The 20,014-nt window shown below is 44.3% G+C and overlaps 1 protein-coding gene across 4 annotated transcripts in view; it reads left to right on the top strand.

Moving 5' to 3' along the window:
* GLI3 (GLI family zinc finger 3) overlaps window positions 1-20,014 on the top strand; it is a 281,589-nt gene that overhangs the window by 80,986 nt on the left and 180,589 nt on the right. For all 4 annotated transcript variants that reach the window (XM_082631920.1, XM_082631922.1, XM_082631919.1 and 1 more), the window contains exon 3: window positions 15,096-15,338. In XM_082631920.1, the coding sequence (XP_082488046.1) occupies window positions 15,096-15,338 (243 nt within the window). The remainder of the gene's footprint in view (window positions 1-15,095; window positions 15,339-20,014) is intronic.

Below are 20,014 nucleotides of genomic sequence, written 5' to 3'. Positions count from 1 at the left end.
GGAGGGGTGAGCCTGGAAGGGCACTCTTTAATATGGGGCAGACGAGGAGCAGAATGAAAGGAAAGGCAGGTTCGTGGAGATACACACCTGTCTTGGTTTTATTCCGAGTAATTTATGAGGCCCTTGGCAAGGAAGACTATGGCCTGACTCTTATAGAAAGGGGTCAGTACTGCACAGAATCAGTGTTTGGATGGCAGATCCATAATGTGTGAATACTGCTGTTATTGGACAGGTTTGTGGTGTAGCTTTGGAGATTAGGTTGAAAGTATAAAGAAGTGTTCACTTCTTCCTCTTCTGGGCCACGCCTCCCCAGGAGTCCAGAGCCAATAATGCTTGGGAAGGAAGACAAATAAAGATGAGCTTCCTTTGCTCATTGCTCTGTGAGGCTGGCTGCTTGAGAGCCCAGGGGGAGGCAACTTCTCTCTGGCTTGAAGTCGCAGCGTTTGCTAACATTCTGTTGAATGAACTGTGAGATGCATTCATTTTATAGGGAGGGGATATTACATTGGCTAGCTGGACCATACTAGGATTTTTCTTCCTTTCCCTACAAATGATAGAATAGACTAAAGAGACCCAATAGAATTAATAAAATTGTCCAGGACAATAAAAGTGCCTGGATTATATGTTTTGGTTGCTGTTTCCTGCAGCCCTTCTTGAGAGCTTTAGTAGAACTGGACCAGACAACGAGAAGAGGATGGAAGAATTTTTATCTGAATGGCTTGGCAGGAAACGTAAAGATTTTCTGCCAAGAAAGAGGAATTTCCACTTGTGTCAGCAAGATGTGAATGAAAGAAGAAAGAAAAGTGCAAAAAGAAATAAACAAAAAATCATACAGGTGCCTTCAAACCCCAAGGCGCAAAGTTTTGGAGCTTCAGAATCATCGTTAATACTATGCTGTTGAGTTGAATGCATCCCTGAGGGGTTAGAGGGAAGTTGACCAGCCTCTTTGAAAGTCTGAATTAGAGGAGACTCAGCAAAGATTTTCCCAAACCGGATCTTGTCCAAACCTCCTTCAAGAATGTTTGCCTGGTCTATACACCCACACCCAACAGCTGAGCAAGCTCCTTTTCCTTTCCAATAGCCTCCTCCTGACCTTGACTTAACTGTCCATTGGTCTACAGCACCAACCCTGTGGCCTGTGTTTCTCTTCTCAGGTGGTTCCAAGTCTAGAAAAATCACAGTCATAACGGCTGCGAGGGCAACAGCCATTCGTTTTTACTGGTCTGTTTTGCTGGGACACATGGACACCTTGACCTGGATGCATCTGTATGAATCCAGTGTAGAGAATGGCTGGCCTGGGCCAGTTTGCATGCTTTGTGTCAACTCAAGCAACCCTATACCCCCTGGATGCAATTTCTCACACAAGTTGCTGAAACACTTTCTCGGAACCCTGACTGAATTTGCTTTTGCCTTTTGGTTGGGAGATTCCCAATTTGGTGGGAACAGGAAATCTCCAAACTTGATGCTTGCAGGTTCCTCCTCCATCCTTATTAGCAGAAATATGTGCCAGTCTGGGTCATCCTGCCTTCAAAACAGATCAGTAGGGATTATATCTGGCTCAGCAGAGGGCACGTTCCCTTGTATTTAAAAAAGGCACATTAAGTAGCTTGATGTGTGGGAAATGACCTCTGTCACCTTCAGCTTTCAGGGAGAGTGTGGCACTTTTGACCGACGTGTACTTGTTTGGTTTGTGATTGTTCTGAAAAGAACAAAACTCAAACAACTGCAGACACACCCTAAGTTGGATAAGGAAACCGATCTTGAATCACACACATCTCAGATTTTTTATTTAAAATTCATTACTTATCCCAGTGCTTAACACACTGAGAGAAAAGTCAGGAAATGTTTTCTCCCTTAAGGTTTATGAGAAAGGCCCAAATCCTCTTTTCCCCGCCATATAAATTGTCAGGTTTAGAATTTGATCGCCAGCTCACTGACTTGTGACTTTGGGGAAGTTCATCTCTCTAAGCCTGTTTCCTTCATCTGTAAAGTAGGATGATGTTAGTACCCACCGTAAGGTCTGGAAGCATCAGTGCTATTGCTTTGAAATGGTGCTGCCTTATTTTTGGTATGTATTTCTCAGGTGTGCTTCATCGTTTCAGTGATGGGGGTCCTGAGATGGGCAAGTCAGGGGATGGCACACTTTTTCTGGAAAGGGCCAGCTAGTAAATATTTCAGGATTTGCGTGGGCCCTTTGGGCCCTCTGCTCTTATAGGGATAAAGCAGCCATAGACAATACGAAAATGAGTAAGCCTGGCTGGGTTCCCATAAAAGTTTATTCATGGACACTGAAATTTGAATTTCATATACTTTTCATGTGTCATGAAATATTCTTCCTCTTTTGAATTTTTTTTTCAGCTATTTGAAAATGTTCAATCCATTCTTGGTACACAGGCCATGCAGAAACAGGCAGTGGGTGTAAGCTGCCGACAACATCCTAAGAGAATTTGCCTGATCATTTTTAGTATTGTTCATGGAGAAACAGCAAATGTATTTCTTGGGAAGGTTCAAGGGTCTCAAGTTATTGTAGCGAACCAAGTAGAGAAGAGATTGATATTTTCAATGCAAATTTCAAGCAGGCATACTTTGTAAATGTTGATTATGGGCCTGATCCAAGATACATTGAAAAAGTGGGTGAAAGAGATGGCCAGTTAAATTATAGGTCATTAACTTGGATCCTCTTTCTGGTTGTGAAACAGCGATTATTCTCTCCCAAGACCTCCAGCCTGGTGATTGGTGATGGCTCATTTCATATAAGGGGAAACAGCAGCCCAGAGAAATCCTGTGACTTGCCTGAAGTTCAACCAGTGTAACAGTAGAATCAGTCCTGGCAACTCAGCCATCCACCTCCTGACCCAGGGCACTTGCATCCCACTGTCCTGCTTTGCATGATTATCAAACAGATAATGAGGAGATTAGTGCTGGTACCCGGAATTCATAAATGCTATAATTTATAAAGATCCTTTTCATATTTTGTTTAACCCTCAGGAAACCCTGGCAAGTAAGCAGGGCAAGTTTTATTGTCTGCCCGTTAAGTGAGGCAACTGACAATCTGATATAATTTAAGTTACCCAGGGTCACACACCCATGAATGCTAGAGGCAAGTCTGGGACCTAGGTTTTCTAACTCCTTTTATTATACCATGTTGCCTTATTATATATACGATACGGCAGTTGATGTCATTAATATCCAAACGTTAAAAAAATAAATTGAAAAAGAAATAACACCCTGCCCTGGCTCCAGCCCCTGGCAGTGATTTTTAAGTGGAGGTTTGTGTTATGAGAATTTTTTGCTTTCAGAATGCTGCACGTGCCTCCTGTAAAAGGTTGAATTAAATGATTTTATTTTTGGTAAGTGGCCCATGTAAGTTTATTATTTATTTATTTAGGTACTTTTTGCTTCCGCTCCTTTGGCTAAACGAAGCACTGCTGTATTTTTATTGCATACCCCATCATTAAAAGAAATTGAAAAGACGCTTGTTAGTTTGAATATTGCATGGATGGAAATCTACTAGTTTGAATATTGCAAGGATGGAAATCTATCTGGCACTTTTAGGAACGGTTACAATTCCTAACAGTGCATTTTAAGGAGTCTGGTTTTGTTCTTGATGAAAAAAAAATAAAGAAAACTTTCTGAAATTTGCTATAATTCGATAATCATCTTTCTTGGGGGAGAGGGTCTCAGCTCACTGTGACCCTGGCTTTATTGACTTATTCAGCATCCCCTTCCAGCCTGTGGGAGGGGAAGTATACTCTGGGGCCACATGACAGGCCTTTCATTTGTTGGTAAATAATCCACGCAAAGCTGCTTCCAAGCGCAAGTTTTCCCCTCTTTTCTATAAACCATATGCTTCTTTAACCATTTGACTTATGCCCCTTTCCATAAACTACATACAGCTTTAACTGTTGTTGTTAACTTGAACACAAACCAAATACTCAACGGCTTCTGGCATCTAAGCCCGCAACACAATACCCCAGAAGATGGTGGTACACATTCCTTTGCACAAATAACTGTTCAGAACCTGGAGACCCTGGATAACAGGTCCTTTGGTTACAGACTGAAGTCTCCTTTCCTGATAACTTGTATAGGAGGAGGTAGAATAATTTTAACAATGACGATCCTTCACCTATACGTATAAGGAAATGACAAGCAAATCAGCGCTCAGCTTTCAGAGACTTTATAGTAGACACTTTGCAGGAGTCACTCATCATTGATAATAGATGAGAAAGTCCAGAAGACCTGGCGCCTACCTGAAGGATGGCTTGAGGCGGGTTGCTTAAACTTATTAAGCCTCAGGGTACTTACCTGAATAACTGGGGTGACAGCACTGAGTACCTGCTAGACTGGCAAGCAGCCAATGGGATTAATGCCTTTGCACTGGGCACACGACCTGGCTTTTAGTACAAGCTCAGGAATATGAGCAACAGCCATGGTTTAATGATCATTTCTAATGCACTTTCCCTTTATACCTTTCAGGGGGTGCCCTGGTGAAAGCTGAGTTCCCAAGTTTAGCAGGAAGTGATGTTAGGGCATTTTTGGTACTTGTTTGGAAGGCACTCGTGTATAGATACAAAATAATTAAAAAGTCGCATAATTTGAAATAAATGAATTTATTGACATCTCCATAAATCCCAACATCATTGTAAGGTGTTATTAATGCGTGTAAAAATAGCCTAGCAGGCACTTACAGTCTTGAGAGGTGGGAGAAGTAGTTTAAAACAAGACTACAGGAGATAAACTTGTGGGATAATTTTTCAATATATGTGTACTTACTTTGGACTTCTCTAGAGAATTATTGTGACGGTCATACTTAGGATAGAATTAAAACCAAGAGTAAAAGAAATCAGCTATATCTGCAGTCTAAAGTGGTTGGGAAATATAGAAACATAAAGGAAAAATAATCCATAGAAATATTTTCAGCTATCTTGGTGCGTTTTTTAAACTTAAAAAAATTTGCTTAGAAATAATTATATATTTGTCTTCCTCCCTTAAAAAATTTGGAGGCGTGGTAGTCTCCACGCCTCCACTCACGTAGGGGGTGAGTTGACTCTGAATTCCAGCTCAGGCTCTGCCTCTTTCTAGCTGTGTTTTCTTGGATAAATATGCCTCCGTTTTTGTATCTGTATAATGAGAAGCACAGGAGTATTTACCTCATAGGATTGGCACGTAACACTTTAGAGCAGTACTTGGCATTCAGTAAAATCCTTTCCTATATTCATTAAAATCCTTGATTGCACTGTATTTAATGATATACTATTCCATCCTATCATAAGATAGTGGACCTTAATTTTGTTACTGAGTTTTCTCTACTGTAAATAACACTGTGATGAATATCCTTGAATATACATTGTCTTCTTTTCTAATTTTTTTCCCTTAAGATACATCCTGGAAGTGGGGTCATTTGATACAGCCGATTATGGAAATATTTTAATAGTGTGAGAAAGTGACTATCCCTTTGTATCCTCCCTAACAGCCACTATTATTGCTTTTGCAATTTTACTGTAATATTCCTCATTGTTTTGGGGTGCAAGCTTTATTAGCAAAGGTGTGTAAGTTCCTTTAGGGTAGTAGTTGGTCTGCAGTGTAGCAGAATCCAGTCTGCTACCTGTTTTTGTACAGCCTACGAGCGAAGAATGGCTCTTCACATTTTTAAATGTGATGTGAAAATTACATGAAATTCAGATTTCAGTGTCCGTAAATAAAGCAGTGGGACACAGCCATGTTCATTGGTTTATATCTTGTCTGTGGCGGCTTCTATGCTGCAGCAGAGTTGGATGGTTGAGAAGTTTGTAGACGTATGCTAGGGCATTGATCAGAATTCAAATTCAAATTTATTTTTTATTTCTTGACGCTGAGTAGAGAGGTCCAACAGCCAGATCTTTAAGTGGGAGCTTTAGAGTCTGACTGCCTGGGCTCCAGGCTCTGCTTGTGAACCGTCTGTGTAACCTGGGTAAGTAACCCAGCTTCTCTGTACTGTAATTTCTTATCTGGCCAATGAGCAGAATGGCAATGTCTTTCTGATCAGGATACAGTGAAGAGTAAGCAAGACAGGTGAAGCCCTCCCTATGTCATAGTAAGCAAATGTTAGCTGTATTTCACTGGTACATGGTTAATGGATTTGAATTGGTCGGAAGAATGAGTGAGACTAAAATTACTTGTATTTCGGAAATGTAGATGAATTTGGTCTTTTGTTTCCTTAATTGCTTTTATTGGGACTTCTTGAATATAAAAATGCATTCCCCTGGCGTTGGGACATTAAGTTCTCCTGAATGTGTCTGGAAAGCCAGCAAAAGGGCAGAAGAAAGGTCTGACTGTGTCCTGGATTCTAGTCTCATGCAGAGGAGAGTGGGTGATTGGTGTCTGCCCCGTCCAGTGGGTCAGAGGAGGGGAGAACGGCGGGGGTACCAAAGCATCCTGTCTTGGCTGTGACCATGAACATGGGCTTTGGGGGAGATTAGGTTTTGTGACCTGACCCGGGCAGCCCCTGGCCTTGCCTGGAAGCTGGGTCAGCAGAGGCAAGCGCCCTGGCACCATCCCTAATTTTGTCCCAGCACGGGTGGAGCCTCCAGCTCCTTTCAGTACAGTAATGATATTTGCTTGATATTTAAATGCACTCTCTCTGGAGGGTCTGATTCCTCCCATGGAGTAAGCATGGTCTTTAAAATGTTATTAAAAATATAATACCACCATATGCTCAGGCTTTCTTATTACCCCGCCTTCTAAAAACAAAAACCAGGCAACATAAACACACCAGATGAAGCCAGTTAAATTTGTGCTCACCCCTGCAATTTAAAACATGGTGGAAAAGTTAGGAAATGGGACTTTGATGTTAGGGACAGGGACAGGGTGGGCGCGAACCTGGGAACCACCATTCAAAAGTGCAGCCAGAAGAAGCTGTCACACACACAGATTTTTTTCCTGCCTACCTTTAAAAGAAGAGCAGGAAGTCCCTGGAAGTCCAATGGTTAGGACTCCGCACTTCCGCTGCAGGGGGCATGGGTTCGATCCCTGGTTGGGGAACTAAGATCCCGCAAGCCGCCTGGTGCGGCCAAAAATAAAAAATAAAAAAAAAAAAATAAAGGAAGAGCAGGTCCTGCGTCCTCCTGCTGGACAGGAGCTGGGGTAGATCTCCAGGGCGATCGATAGGCTTGGTCCCATTGGAGGACGCAGCTGGCGGCAGCAGCCTGGACCCTCTAGCCTTGTGAACAGACATTTCACTCTTTCTGTTATGACTGTGGGTTGCAGATGTCATTATGGAAAGTTAACTGCTCAGGTCTGTAGGTGCAAAGCAAGGAAGAGGGACTCTTCATTCTTTGCTTATAAAACACTAAACCGGGGCTTCCCTGGTGGCACAGTGGTTGAGAGTCCGCCTGCCGATGCAGGGGACACGGGTTCGTGCCCCGGTCCGGGAAGATCCCACATGCCACGGAGCGGTTGGGCCCGTGAGCCATGGCCGCTGAGCCTGTGCGTCCGGAGCCTGTGCTCCGCAATGGGAGAGGCCACAGCAGTGAGAGGCCCGCGTACCGCAAAACAAAAACAAAAACAAAACACTCAAACTAAGTTCTCAAAGAAATCTCTAATACTTAAATGTTCCTGAGACTGTTACTCGCAGATAGGCATAAATGCACTATTAAGCAGAAGGAAAAAAATTGGGGCCCCCCTGAGAATTTATTGTACTGCCTTTGATGTCACTAATTAACTCACTCTGTGTAAGCAGCGACTAGCAACTAATAGCAGGCTAATAGAAGAAGCTTTGTGACATTTTAGAATTCTTAATGCAAGGAAGGGTCTTCGCGAGCTCAAGGAAAACAAGGAAGACCTCTGTTTTATAGGAGAGCCTGCCGGGACCCTTAGGGGCCTGTTTTGGTCTTTTCTTTCTCTTCCCAGGTACAGGTGGAGCTTGGCTAGTGCTTTCTGTCTGGAAGTTTGAAAGCTGGTTAGTAAGGTTGGGTTTGGTGGACCAAGTCACAGCGACTCTTTGCTGTTCACGTCATTAACGCAGAGAAGCATCCTCCCAGAGGTGGGCAGGGGTGTGGACCTCTGATTGGTGAGGGTTCAGAGAGAGGCACAAGGAAAGAGAATGGAAACCCTATAGGCCACAGGGCATGCCTGGTGAGGCCTCAGTTGTGAAGCTGATGGTGTGACTGGCTCCTGATTTTCCAGATGGCAAGGAGCCCTCATTGTATATGATCTTTGTAAAAAGGCAAGAGGCTGCTTGCTCTCTGCTGCCCTGGAACAGCCATGTCAGGTTTGCCCTTCAGTTTATCTAAAGCCTCATCTTGCTTTCTCTCCAGTCTTTCTATCCCAGGAGCCCCTTTTGAAGCCGGGTGGAGCTCTGTAAGCTGAGCAGTAGGGAGAGAGGCCAGAAATTGCCTTGGGTTCAGTTCTAACCTACACTTGGGAGCAAACAGTTTCTGGTGAAGGGCTGGTGGGATATGGGTCAGTCTGGACTCTGTTTTGTTCCTTGGCAAAAAGAACTCTAGAAATGTTAAAACAATTATGGCATTCGTACTACTCTGATTGAGGGCGTTCTGTACTTTCTCTCCTTTCCCCTTGGGATCTCCTGGTTGATGAAAGTGGGAAGAGGGAGCTGCCCGTTAATCCTTGAGCCCATGATCTTTGAGGGAGGGTTGCCACTTGAATTTCTCCAAAGTTTCACATCCCCCGGCAGCCTGCTCGTGTTGCAGGCCTTGCCGTCGGTTTAAAGGTTGCAGACAAAGCGGAGAGCTCTCCCCCATCCATCTGGGCCACTCCCTCTATCATCACTCATTGTCAATGGGAGATGTATGTGTAGCCGCATAAGGGCGATGTCTGACCCCAAGGGCATTGGAAATGTTCTCAGAGAAGGCATTGTTTACTCCTCCCCTTGGAAGCCAAGCTCTAAGACATTCTAGGGAGCAGCCTCTGGCTTAGGCATCACTGCAATCAGCATGGAAAGAGGCAAGATTCTGCTTATAAAAACTACAGGAACTTTCCCCCAACCCCCAACTTCCTGGCATAATTCTACAATGCTTACGAATGTACTTAGCCTCTTCTCTTTCATTTCTGATCTCTCTTTGGTCAAAGTCTTGGAGAGAATTCTGAAACAGGGAGGTGAGGACTTGGGTTCCATTGGTTTTTATTCAAAGAAAATCAGAATGTAAATAGCCACAGAAATAAAAGCTGACAAGATGCAACCAATGTATAATAGGAAAACATGAAATAACGCTCCTTCCAAACACAGCCGGGCAATTTCCTGGGAGGAAAGCAGAAAACGATGCTCTGTTTCTTGCTCAGAAGAGGAAGATGGGGCCCCAGGCTTGTGGGAGCACATTAAACACTGCAGGAACACACAGATGCCATTGGTTGAGCCTCAGCGTGTGAAGGGTGTGTGTGTGTGTGTGTGTGTGTGTGTGTGTGTGTGTGTGTGTGTGTGTGTGTGTGTGTGTGTGTGTGTAGCCTGTATAGGGCATGTGTGTGTCTTCATGCCTGTGGGGATAAGATGCTTCATGGTACTAAGACCCTGAGGTTGGATGTCTCCCTATGGATGTGTCACTGGGACCCTCTGGGGGCTTCCCAGGAGTAGACTTACGCTGATAAAAACTTAATAGGAGAGTATCAAAGGTTTGAAAATGTCTGTGCATCAAAATGTAATTACTTTTTTCCCCCTTTTATGACGGTTATGGGGGTGGAGTCTGGGAGTGCATACAAGTTCCAGGTATCATTCCCCAAACCTGCCTGGGAGCAGACCTCTTGTCCTGTTAACAGGACTTCGTGGCCTCAGTAAGGCGTGGCTGGGATTCCTCTTAGATCACTTACTCATCAGGGATGTGGCTGCCTGTTTCTGATTAGGAAACTGGACCCAACACCTTGTCCTGCTGCAACACTGGGTTCTGGTGAGGATCGAGCGAGATGATACAAATGATAAAGCGCTCTGTAGTGGAAAAGGATTTTTTATTTTCTTAAGGAAGGGGGCGATGTGTGCTGGTGAGGGGTCAGGAATAGCCCTCTACGTGTTGATTGAGCCTCAGCCCTGTGTTTTAATCCATTTGAAGACGACTTGATTATATCGTTCCGTTTGGAAATGATGAGGTTTCACAAACGCAGACCTTATTAAACACGGAAATATTATTTTCTCGTTCGAATCCCATTCGCCTCGAAATCTTTTTCGAGTATGCAGTCTTTCCCCCTCCCCCGCCTTAACATTTTGTGGCTTGTGTCCCTCTCTCCAGCTGCCCTGTCTTTTGGGCTCACTGAAATCTGAGTGCCACTTTCCTTGGAAAACCTGATATTCTGACTTCAGTTTTGTCATTTAATGATGGAGAGTTTCCTTAGTAAACCAAATTTAGAGTCCTAGAATGCTTATCTTATATCCAGACCTTGAACATAAAAGGCATTTTATACCCGCAATTGTTCATTTAATGAGCAATTGCAGAGTGCAGGCCGGTTAAGGGATTGAGTTATATGTACTATTATTGCACGAAGTATTCCGAAATACCAGAAATAGGACGTAAGCTCTGATCAGGGAGACTGCGAGCACAATTACCTTCTTTTCAAATCCTTCTGTGACACTGCAGGAGGAAAAAGGACTTTGAAACTTGAAAGGAAAGAGCTTGCTTTCAACCTCAAAAGCTAGGAGGAAAGGGCTCTGAAATTTGCTCTGAATTCCCAATTCACCATTAGCCTGTTTCTTCCTTTAGCCTCAAGGCATTCTCCGCTTTTTGAAAAGATGTTAAGAAATTCAGTCACAATAGAGAGCCTAGTTCTGATCGTGTTTCCCTCGGTCCATTGAGGTCTGGGCTCCAGCCTTTGTGTGGAGTGAATTGAGCTGAGCATCTAGCTGGTTGGAGAGAGGTGAATGAGCAGTCGCTGTGCAGTGGCGAATTCTGGCATAGAAAGAAGCTCCCCCTTTTCCTTTATTTTCCAGCATGCATTCCTGTACAACCCTGCTAGTGGCCATATGTGGCATCGAGCCTGTTCTTAAGTCAATACGGGATCCTTGGTTTATTGCAACTCTTGTTAAGTTTGTCTTGTAATTGAAGCTGCTGTTGACCTTGCTTGGGGACCGTTTGTAAAACCGTTTATTTAGCATAAACTGAAATAATAAACCCTCCTTCTCTCGGGCTGACTGTGATAGGGTGACATTAGTTTGATTTAATGATTAGCCAGCCTGACCCTTCTGCTGGAGAGAGCGGCTTGAATAGAGAGAGTTCACTCGGAAGCACGCAGAAAGAATACTAATGAGCTTGTTAAATTTAGCATGGCTCCAACCACTTTTAATTCCTCTAATGGGAGCAAGCACTGCCTGGGAGAGGGAGAGGGCCAAGGCTCAGGGGGGCAGGGAGACACCGAGAACGTTCCTCGAGGGTCTGCACCGCTAGAGAAAGCCCACCAAGAGAAGTTTGCAGAAAGTAGCTAGCCAGAGCCTGGGACGAGTTGTAAGTATTTGTTCTCTTTTGCTCTGTGTCTCCTGTGTCTTGGGGGAAGAGAGGAGTGATGCTCTTAAAACGGGATTTCAGGGGACAGCTTAAAATCCATGTTCATTTCAGAGGTGAGCACGTGTCCCTCCCGGCAGTTCCTCGTCCGCTAATTTGGTCAGGGGGACAGGAGGTGTTCCTAGTTAGTGATGCAGTGCAGGGTTTTACTTTTCCATCCGAAGAATCCTCTGAAACTGTTCTTTCCAGTCTGAGGCGAAAGAGTACTTGTTTCTTGGGTCGCGAGGAGAAATCGTCCGAGAGTTTGTGAGCGAGCACAGGCGTGTGTGTGGAGTCCTGCTTCAGGCAACACAATTACTTCCTTTAAACCTTCACTGTAAACGGTCTCAGCAGTGTTGGCCACGAAGCCACTTTTGAGTTTTGAGAGTTTATGGCACTAAGCGTGTCCCATGCCATGTGGGTTGCCTTTGGAAGAGCTTGGAAGATCTGGGACAGTTTCTAAAGTGAGATGCAGGGGCAGCTCTCCCTAAGGGGTTAGGAATTCCTTAACTTCCCCTGGAGCACAGATCTACAGAAGGCAAGGGGGTCCCAAGTGGGATCCCGATGACAGTTTTGAAAATAATTTTCTCCTGAAGCTTTTAGTGAATTGCATGTCTCAGTGTGACCCCCGAGCTTGCAGCTGTTGAACGGAGAGAGGCATCAACAGTCGCCTTGTGTTTGGCTGTTCAAGTCCATTGGCAGATGCTTCTGGAGGACTGGGCTGTTTGCTTACATTTTTGCAGCCGACTTCTGCTTGTTGCCATGGTGGACAGTATGTTTCTGTCAATAATTTGGCCTGGCGTAGCCTGTCTGCTCTGACTCTCAAACTTTATTGAACAACTCAGCTCAACTGAGCAAGATTAGACAGCTCTCGTCTTTTTGGCTTGCTGAAGTGGTTGCTAAATTTATAAGAGCAGGCAGGAATATTGCTTGGAAACTTTCCTTTCCACTGTAGAGTGCATGCTTTCAAGCCTCTTAGCTGTTTGTATTCCGGGCCATGTGTACTGTCAAGTTTTCATCCGAATGCCCCTCAGAATCAACTCATTACATGAGATGAACTTCATGAAATAATCGTCTGCTGGAATTTTCTGGAGGGGGAGGGTAGGTGAAAATTTGGGAGCATTGACTCTTGTAAAAGTCAGTCTGATGAAAGTTTCCACGTGAAAAAAAATTCTGGCCTGCATTGTACTTTACTAAGGGAATTCATTCTTTTTTTCAGTATTAAATGTTTGAACTTTACTGATTTCTTGTTATAATCTGATATTCACACATGTTGTGTTAACTCTCATGAAGAAAATAATTTTTACCTAAAAAGTCACCCCCCGTTTCCACTTACCCCGCCCCACGACTTCCTTCTCCCACCGGTGGGGAGAAGGTGGGAGGGCTGTGATCAGACCATGCCAATCACTCAGTGATTCGTGAAGTTGGATGCAGATGCTCATCCGTAAAGGCATCGTGTCGAAGAAACTCACTCTGTTATAGGGATGCAGTTTTAAGAGAAGAAAAGTTAATTTCTTCTAGGAAGATTAAGTCAAGGGAATCCTGTTTTAAACCTGGAACAGATTAGCAGGGCTTGGTTAGTCATCTTGCCCAGAGAATGCTAATTATGTGTCACAGCCCCATTTGATAGGGGCTTTCTGGTTTTCCAAATGAAGGTCCATTCTACAGAATTTGCACCTCAGCGCTATACGGTTGAAAGTGGAAATTTGTGCAGGCGCAAATTAGTGGAAAATATGACTTTGGTCATTTGTGCATTATAGGAATTTTTATAAAACCGACTAAGAGTTTTGAAGTGTTTTTGACACCCTTCTGCTTTTACATCACTTTTACATCCCTGCAAACCCTCGTTCTGTAGACTGCAACTTTACTGCTGATGAAGTATGAGAGTGGCCTAGGGCCTAAAAGTATTAGTCAGAAGGGAAAATAAAAATGTAGGGTTTTTTTTTTTTTTTTGAGTTTGTTTTTAAATTAACAAAAGCATGGTTGGAATTGCTTTTGTAAAGATCAATGGGTGAAAATGTGGGATTGCACCATTTTCTTTTTTAGTAGTTACTTGATAGATTAAACTCATAATTTATCCCATCATTACAAGGTTTTGGGGTGAGGATCTGCACAAAATAACGCTAGAATAATGTTTCACAGTTATCCAGCTGTAGTCAGCAAAATTACTGTAAAGTCCAGAACATACCTCATTGCCTATTCACCTTTGAAGTCATTTGCTAGGCTAAAAAAAAATAAATAAATACATTGCTTATTTCTTCAAGTCCCAAACATAGGCAGAAAAATGAGTTTCTACTGGCTTTAGGTAGTTCAAATTATTAGTAATCACAAAACAGTAGTTGTTACTTTAGTTTTCACGCTCATTCAAATTTATAGCTATTCTTCTGAATTTGTCAAAAGAGCTGTGAAACTGCTAAAGCATACTTCTTCTGTGTTTTTTAGAGGCTCTCAGCCAGACATACCTGCTTTTTGGGATACTTTGAAGAGAAGTTTGTGTACTGAGACTAGATGAGTTCAAAATCTGCTCATCTAAATAGTACGACAGTATTATTATTTATACCCAAATATAGTTTTTGTTTTTAGGATCAGGAACAGGAAACAGCTTTCAAATGAGGTGTCTAAGCAGGGTCCCAACAGCTTGGTTTCCATCAGCACTTATCTGCCAGAGCACAGTCTGTGGATTAAACACAGAGCTTGTGTGGGCGTAGTTTAGAGTGTGTGTGATTCTAACAGATGAATGGGTCCACTAGTTGTGGGTTCCGATCGCCAGTTCAGTTTGATTTTATGCCTCGGCTCTTTGATCTGCTATTATAGAAAGGTCATCCAATCACATTGGCAGAGAATCATAGTGGACAGATGGAAAGTTCTTACAGATGAAAAGGAGCAGAAGTATTAAGGCTCTGGCATTTCAGCAAGCCATTGCTTACACGTTGGAAGTGACGTCTGGAGCCCACCAGAGCATGGATGTAGATCAGCGTAACTGAGGCCCTCCACACCCAGAGCCTCACCCCGTTTTCGTCTTAGCTCTCAGCTCTGCTCTGTGGGCTGAAGCAGGAAGTGTCCTGCAAGGGACACTGTAGGTTTCCATGATTGGCATCCTTATCCCTTGGAACCAGTGGGTTTTCTGTCCCATGTCTGGCTCTGTTTAATCTCTCAGTGGGTCACAAATCTGACTTAAAAAAAAAACCCCAAATCACAAAAACTTTGGGATCGCTTTCTAACGGGTCCTTTTCCGAGGAACAGAGGTCCCTCGCTTCCTAGATCACCCGGAGGCCTGGCTTCCTCAGACCAGGGGAAACTGGACATCCACAGCCTTAGGCTGGCGAAACTTCCAGTTCCATGTGGGACCCGCGGGGATACTGGAGTGTCCCCGCTGAGCTTCCCTGGCAGATTCGGCTGGAAACCGGGGATGAGAATTTGCTGACCCCCTGCATCTCAAGTGAATAGGCTCATTTCCTGCTCGCCTTCCTCCTTCGATTTGTATCTTGGACCCTCATTCATAAGCAGTTTTGGCTTGAGACTGTCCCGTCGTGGTGTAGCTTTCAAAGTTGCCAAGAATGAGAAATAGGCTTCTTTTGCGGGGGCCCTAGTGGATGGCTGCTCAGAGTGCTCACAGAGTTTCCATTTCCCTTCCTTCTTCAGAGGATGAAAGTCCTGGACAGACCTATCACAGAGAGAGAAGAAACGCAGTCACCATGCAGCCGCAGAGCGTCCCGGGGCTTGGCAAGATCAGTGAGGAACCTTCGACATCCAGTGACGAGAGGGCTTCGCTGATCAAGAAGGAGATCCATGGGTCCCTGCCCCACCTGGCCGAACCCTCTGTCCCCTATCGCGGGGCTGTGTTTGCCATGGACCCCAGGAACGGCTACATGGAGCCTCACTACCGTGAGTGGTCCCCTCCCCGTGGCACTTGCTGTAGGAGCCACGGCAGGCTCTGCGTGTGTGGGCGTGTGTGGGCACGTGTGTGCGTGCGCTTAATTAGTGAGGTATTTGGCACGTATTAATTTATACAAATGGAATTTATACAAACGTTTAATTTACTGTCCGCTTTACTTCTTACTTCTCCCACATCCTGTCCATTCTTTTTAGGGAAAGCCATTTCCTTGCATCCCTAAGCAGCTCAGGCCTCGGAGGGGGTTGGAGGGCCGCCGTCAGGAAGGTGTCCGTCTGTGGCTAATCCACGTGGACCTTTCCCGGGAACTAGAACCAGGTTTGCTCCACCCAAGTAGATGCCGCTAGAGGAAAACTGGTAGAGGGGGGCAGTTACTGAAGTGGGAGGCATTAGCAGATGTCTTTAACGGCAGCCATTCCCCTTTTCAGTGATTGGCGTTTGTTTGTTTTTTTGCTTCATTCTTGAGGAGGAACAAACCTCTTCTAACCAACCAAGGCTGAATTCCTTCCTATGGAAGATTTTTCTTTGTGTTCTACTTTCTTCTGGAATCAGCAGGCCAGAAGACCTCGGAAAGCTCCTTTTCCATCACTCAGAAAGTTTAAGAAATTAATTAGAGCTCCGAACACACCTACACAACGGTTTTCTACCAAGGCAGAATGTAAAGGAACATATACAAGGGTTCAGTTTATTTCTGGCCTGGTTCTAGTTTAAAAAATGTAATTTGGTGGTGGAGTAATGAAGTTCATATTGAGATGCCCAGGCTTGCAGCTCTTGATTACAGATTTATCACCTTGCCAGGATACAGACCTACTGTTTAACCTTCCCGGCTCCAACTCCAGATGAACCATCGCGCTCCAGGGAGGGGGGACTGGTTTGTGTTTCCCTTTTTCCACATCCTTCAGAAATTTTAGTGTTTTAAGGCAAAAAGGTCGTTAGCCAGATGACTGATGAGTGAGGACAGCTGATTAGAGCATGGTTTTTGGCTCAAGAAAGTGCCCAGGATAAAAGCTAATTTCATCCCTTCATTAGTTGGCTTGAAGCAGAGGGGAATGTTCACTCATCAGGGTGCAGATCAAAGAGCTTCGCACAACCTTAAGTCTCAGTAAATGCTGCTTCTTCCTCCCCACAACGAGAGTATATTGTTGGTAAAGACGGAAGATACATTATTTTCTTCAGCGGAGGGAGATTTCTTTTAAGTGGTCAGAGGCGTGGAGGAAAAGGTTTGATGGCTTCTTGTTCGCTTTTAAAAAAGGCTACAACTTCTCTGTTTAAAAAGTGCTTATCAGCCCTGTGGCTACAGTTGTTCCTTTTACAGATACAGAAATAAGGAGGAGGTGTAGTGTGTATGTTCCTTTCCTTCCCTCATTAGAGGTTTCTTTCATCTTATTTTATTTCTCCTTTATTTTCGGAATGAGAGTTTACAGCAGTGTGGGTAGGGTTTTTCTCCGAGCACATTCCTAAGTTTTCTACATTGTATTTTTGTGGATGGGTCTGCATTAGATCTCATCCATGCAGAAAATTGGAGGGACTGTACATACTCTCGACCTATATTAATATTCCCGGAGAGTACGCTTACTTTTGAAAAAGGATCAAGTCCAGATTATTCGCCACACGTTCCCTGCCTGCCTTCTTTTTCCCCTTCGATGGGAACACAACTTTCCGACTTTCCCCATCTCATATTTGTGTTGTGTTTTCGATTCCAGATGCCCACTAATTGGTGAGGTCGTTAATTGGTCAGGACAGCTGCCCGAAGTAGGCAGATGACTGCTAACTTTCTGTCTGTGGCGTCCAACTTGCAGCTTGCTCTTGGCCCGTTTGTTCTAACGGTTTGCCCATTGAATTCTCTGCCCGTCATTTGAGGGGCCGGGATCTCTGCACACCTGAGGCCCTCATCCCCTCTCAGTGGTCCGTGTGTGCGACCCCCCCTCCCGGGCCTCCAGTGGAGTACGAACTAGTCCAGGGCATTGAAGAACTCTTGGTGGCTCTTGGAACTGTTCATTGTCACCCTGTTTAGGGGACATCGCACCCATAGGTTGGTTATGCTTCAGCTTTTCCCACTGCATTTTCAAATCACTGTTAAAATCACACGGTAATTTATAAGCGAGGTAGGTTGTCTGTCACCAAATGACAAGTGCCATTTTGACCCACCCTCTAACGTACTCACTCAATTGGACACGAATAAACACTATCGTTACATACAACGTATGGATGGGGAGACCTAGGGATTATAGCTCAGCAACCAGGGCACTCAAGTTCCAGCCTTGCCACCTACCAACTGTGTGACTGTTGCCAAGTAGGCTTGTGTTCTCAGGTCCCTCTAAGGGTCTCTTCCTAACTGTTGAATGGGAGTGATGTAAGACCCCCAGTCCCATGGCGTCCTTGTGACAATTAAGCGAGACAATGCCAATAAAATATTGAGTACCATCTCTGGCTCATGGCGAATGCATCGGAATCATTACAGTAGCTGTTTCTCCTCTGCCTCATCTTCCTTCTCCTGTTCCTTCCTCCTTCTTGCTCTTCCTTCCGTTCCGTCATCATCATCATCATCATCATCCATGTCCTCACCACCATCTGTACGTGATGCATTCACTCTCCAAACCGACGTGTTTTTTATCGGAGCTGCAGTTGTGTTCGGTTCAGTGCAGACTAGCTTTTCTCCGCCAGACCTGCTTTCCTCTGTCCCTGAGGTCAGCATCTTCTATAAATGCAGATTACAGATGGAGTGAATTGTAACCCTTAGGGAAAGGGTGTGCGGTTAGCAAGGGGTGCCGTGGCCCTCTGGACAGAACCCTGTCTCGATGAACCTTAGTGGACAGACTATCATTTTTTTCCTGTTTGGGGAGTAGAGAAATTTTAAAGCTTTTACGTGAGTTGGAGTTTTAACCTTTTAAATTCCTAGCAGAAAGTGTTTTATGTAACAAGTACAAACTTAATACGTGTGGAAAAATAAAAAGTGTAGGGTTAGGTGTTCATGGTAAATAATTTAAAGATGTCCTAAAACTAAGCCTCAAGGGGTCAGTGGGATATGACTTTATTTTTTCTAGAACCCTGTTGGATTATTTAATCTTCTACCAGTAAAACGAATGTTTTTTTAGGTACCTTGTAATAATATTTATCCACCTAACGTGGATTTAATTATACAGATAAGCGACCGATGGGAAGCTGAAACTGACACATCTTCTAAGAATCTTTTAGTGTGTGAGAAAAGTACCCTCTTTTTAAAATGAGACGTAAAAGTTTGGCCACGTTTCTTTACCTTGTCTCAGTCGGCAGCCTTGTCAAGAACATAAGTTCATTGCAGACCTTCGGTAGCAATGACGGTTCAGAGCATCTTTTCAGGCCATTCCCTTTTCCTTTGAGTCGTCTGCCAGCCCCACCAGACGGTCGGAGGGGAAAGACTCCTCTAATCCAGTGTATCTGGGCATGTGAACTCTCACAGTAATTCCTGCGTTTCTCTGTGGTTGGAAAATGTGGACGTTCCAAGATGCCTAATTTGTGCTTCTATATATACTAACTTTGTATTTCTAACGTGTGGGCAGGCTTCCTGTAAGACCGGAAAAGGGAAAATCGCTTTTCCCCTCAGAAGGACATCTGTAAAATTTTTATTGCACAACACTCTGTTATACTTGGGTAGGCAATGTTGCATCTTCACAAATTGCACTTAGGCGGGATTCAAAGTATTTTCGGTTTTGTGGGTTTCACTTAAAAAAAAGAAAAAGAAAACCCCAGGATAGCGGGCACTTCAAACATTTGCAACATGTGTTTGGAATAAAATCCTCACTGGGGGATTGGGGGGTTTGTCTCGCCAAGGGTAGCTGCGGATGGGGTGTATGTCAAGGCAGGAAAGTTGATGTTCAAGCTGCGTGGCTCAGACCTGGGGTGGTGCTGACAGGCTGGCTGCTGCAGGATCACTAGCGCTTTATAATTGGGGAGAGCACGGGAGGGGCCAGATTTGGGGAACCTGACCTACTTGTTCTGGAGTCAGGATAAGGATCCCCATGTCCGGCCCAAAGATTTCTCAGCAGTTTTATTCTGCTCCTGCTTCATCTGTAGCCAGATATTTCAAACCACCATCACCCACCCCCCTGCCTTCACTTAACCACTGTGCATTTCTCCTTTTATAAACTTACAAGGCAGGTGACATAATAGTTAAAGCATTCCTGTACCCTGGCCGACACTTAACTTTTATTCTCTTCCCCATTACAGAAAACATGTGTTGCATTGTCTTCTGTCTCACTGTGCGGAGTCCAGTTTTTTAACGGTCCCTGCAGGGGTCTTGGTGGGGAGTTTCTTGGAATCACCAGTCATGTCATACAGATCCCCTGCTGGTTTTGTTAAAGGCGGGGAGGGTTTAGAAAGATGCCCCCTTTTCTAAAATTTCAGGTCTCTTTTACGGTTTTATAGTTGTGTGAAGACTGCTTTCCTTTTGCCCCCAACTGCTCCCAAGCAGTAATTCCTCCTGGAAAATATGATTCATTCCTCCATGTAAATGCTTTGATTGAAAACATACCGCTGGTATTCTTCCTTATGTTTCCCAGCTCGGATGACAGAACTATTAGTTGCTAATTAGCAAAACCTGAGGAATTAGCTTAAAGAAAAGAAACTGAATTTTTAATTGGCTGGCATTTGTCTTCTGTGGAAAGCTGATGTGCTGCGCCCACTTGCCTTC

Source organism: Mesoplodon mirus (assembly GCF_964341445.2).
Source record: "Mesoplodon mirus genome assembly, chromosome: 9".
In the NCBI taxonomy this organism is placed as follows: domain Eukaryota; kingdom Metazoa; phylum Chordata; class Mammalia; order Artiodactyla; family Ziphiidae; genus Mesoplodon; species Mesoplodon mirus.
Note: the sequence above shows the minus strand (reverse complement) of the source record. Positions and strands in the feature narration are given on the sequence as shown.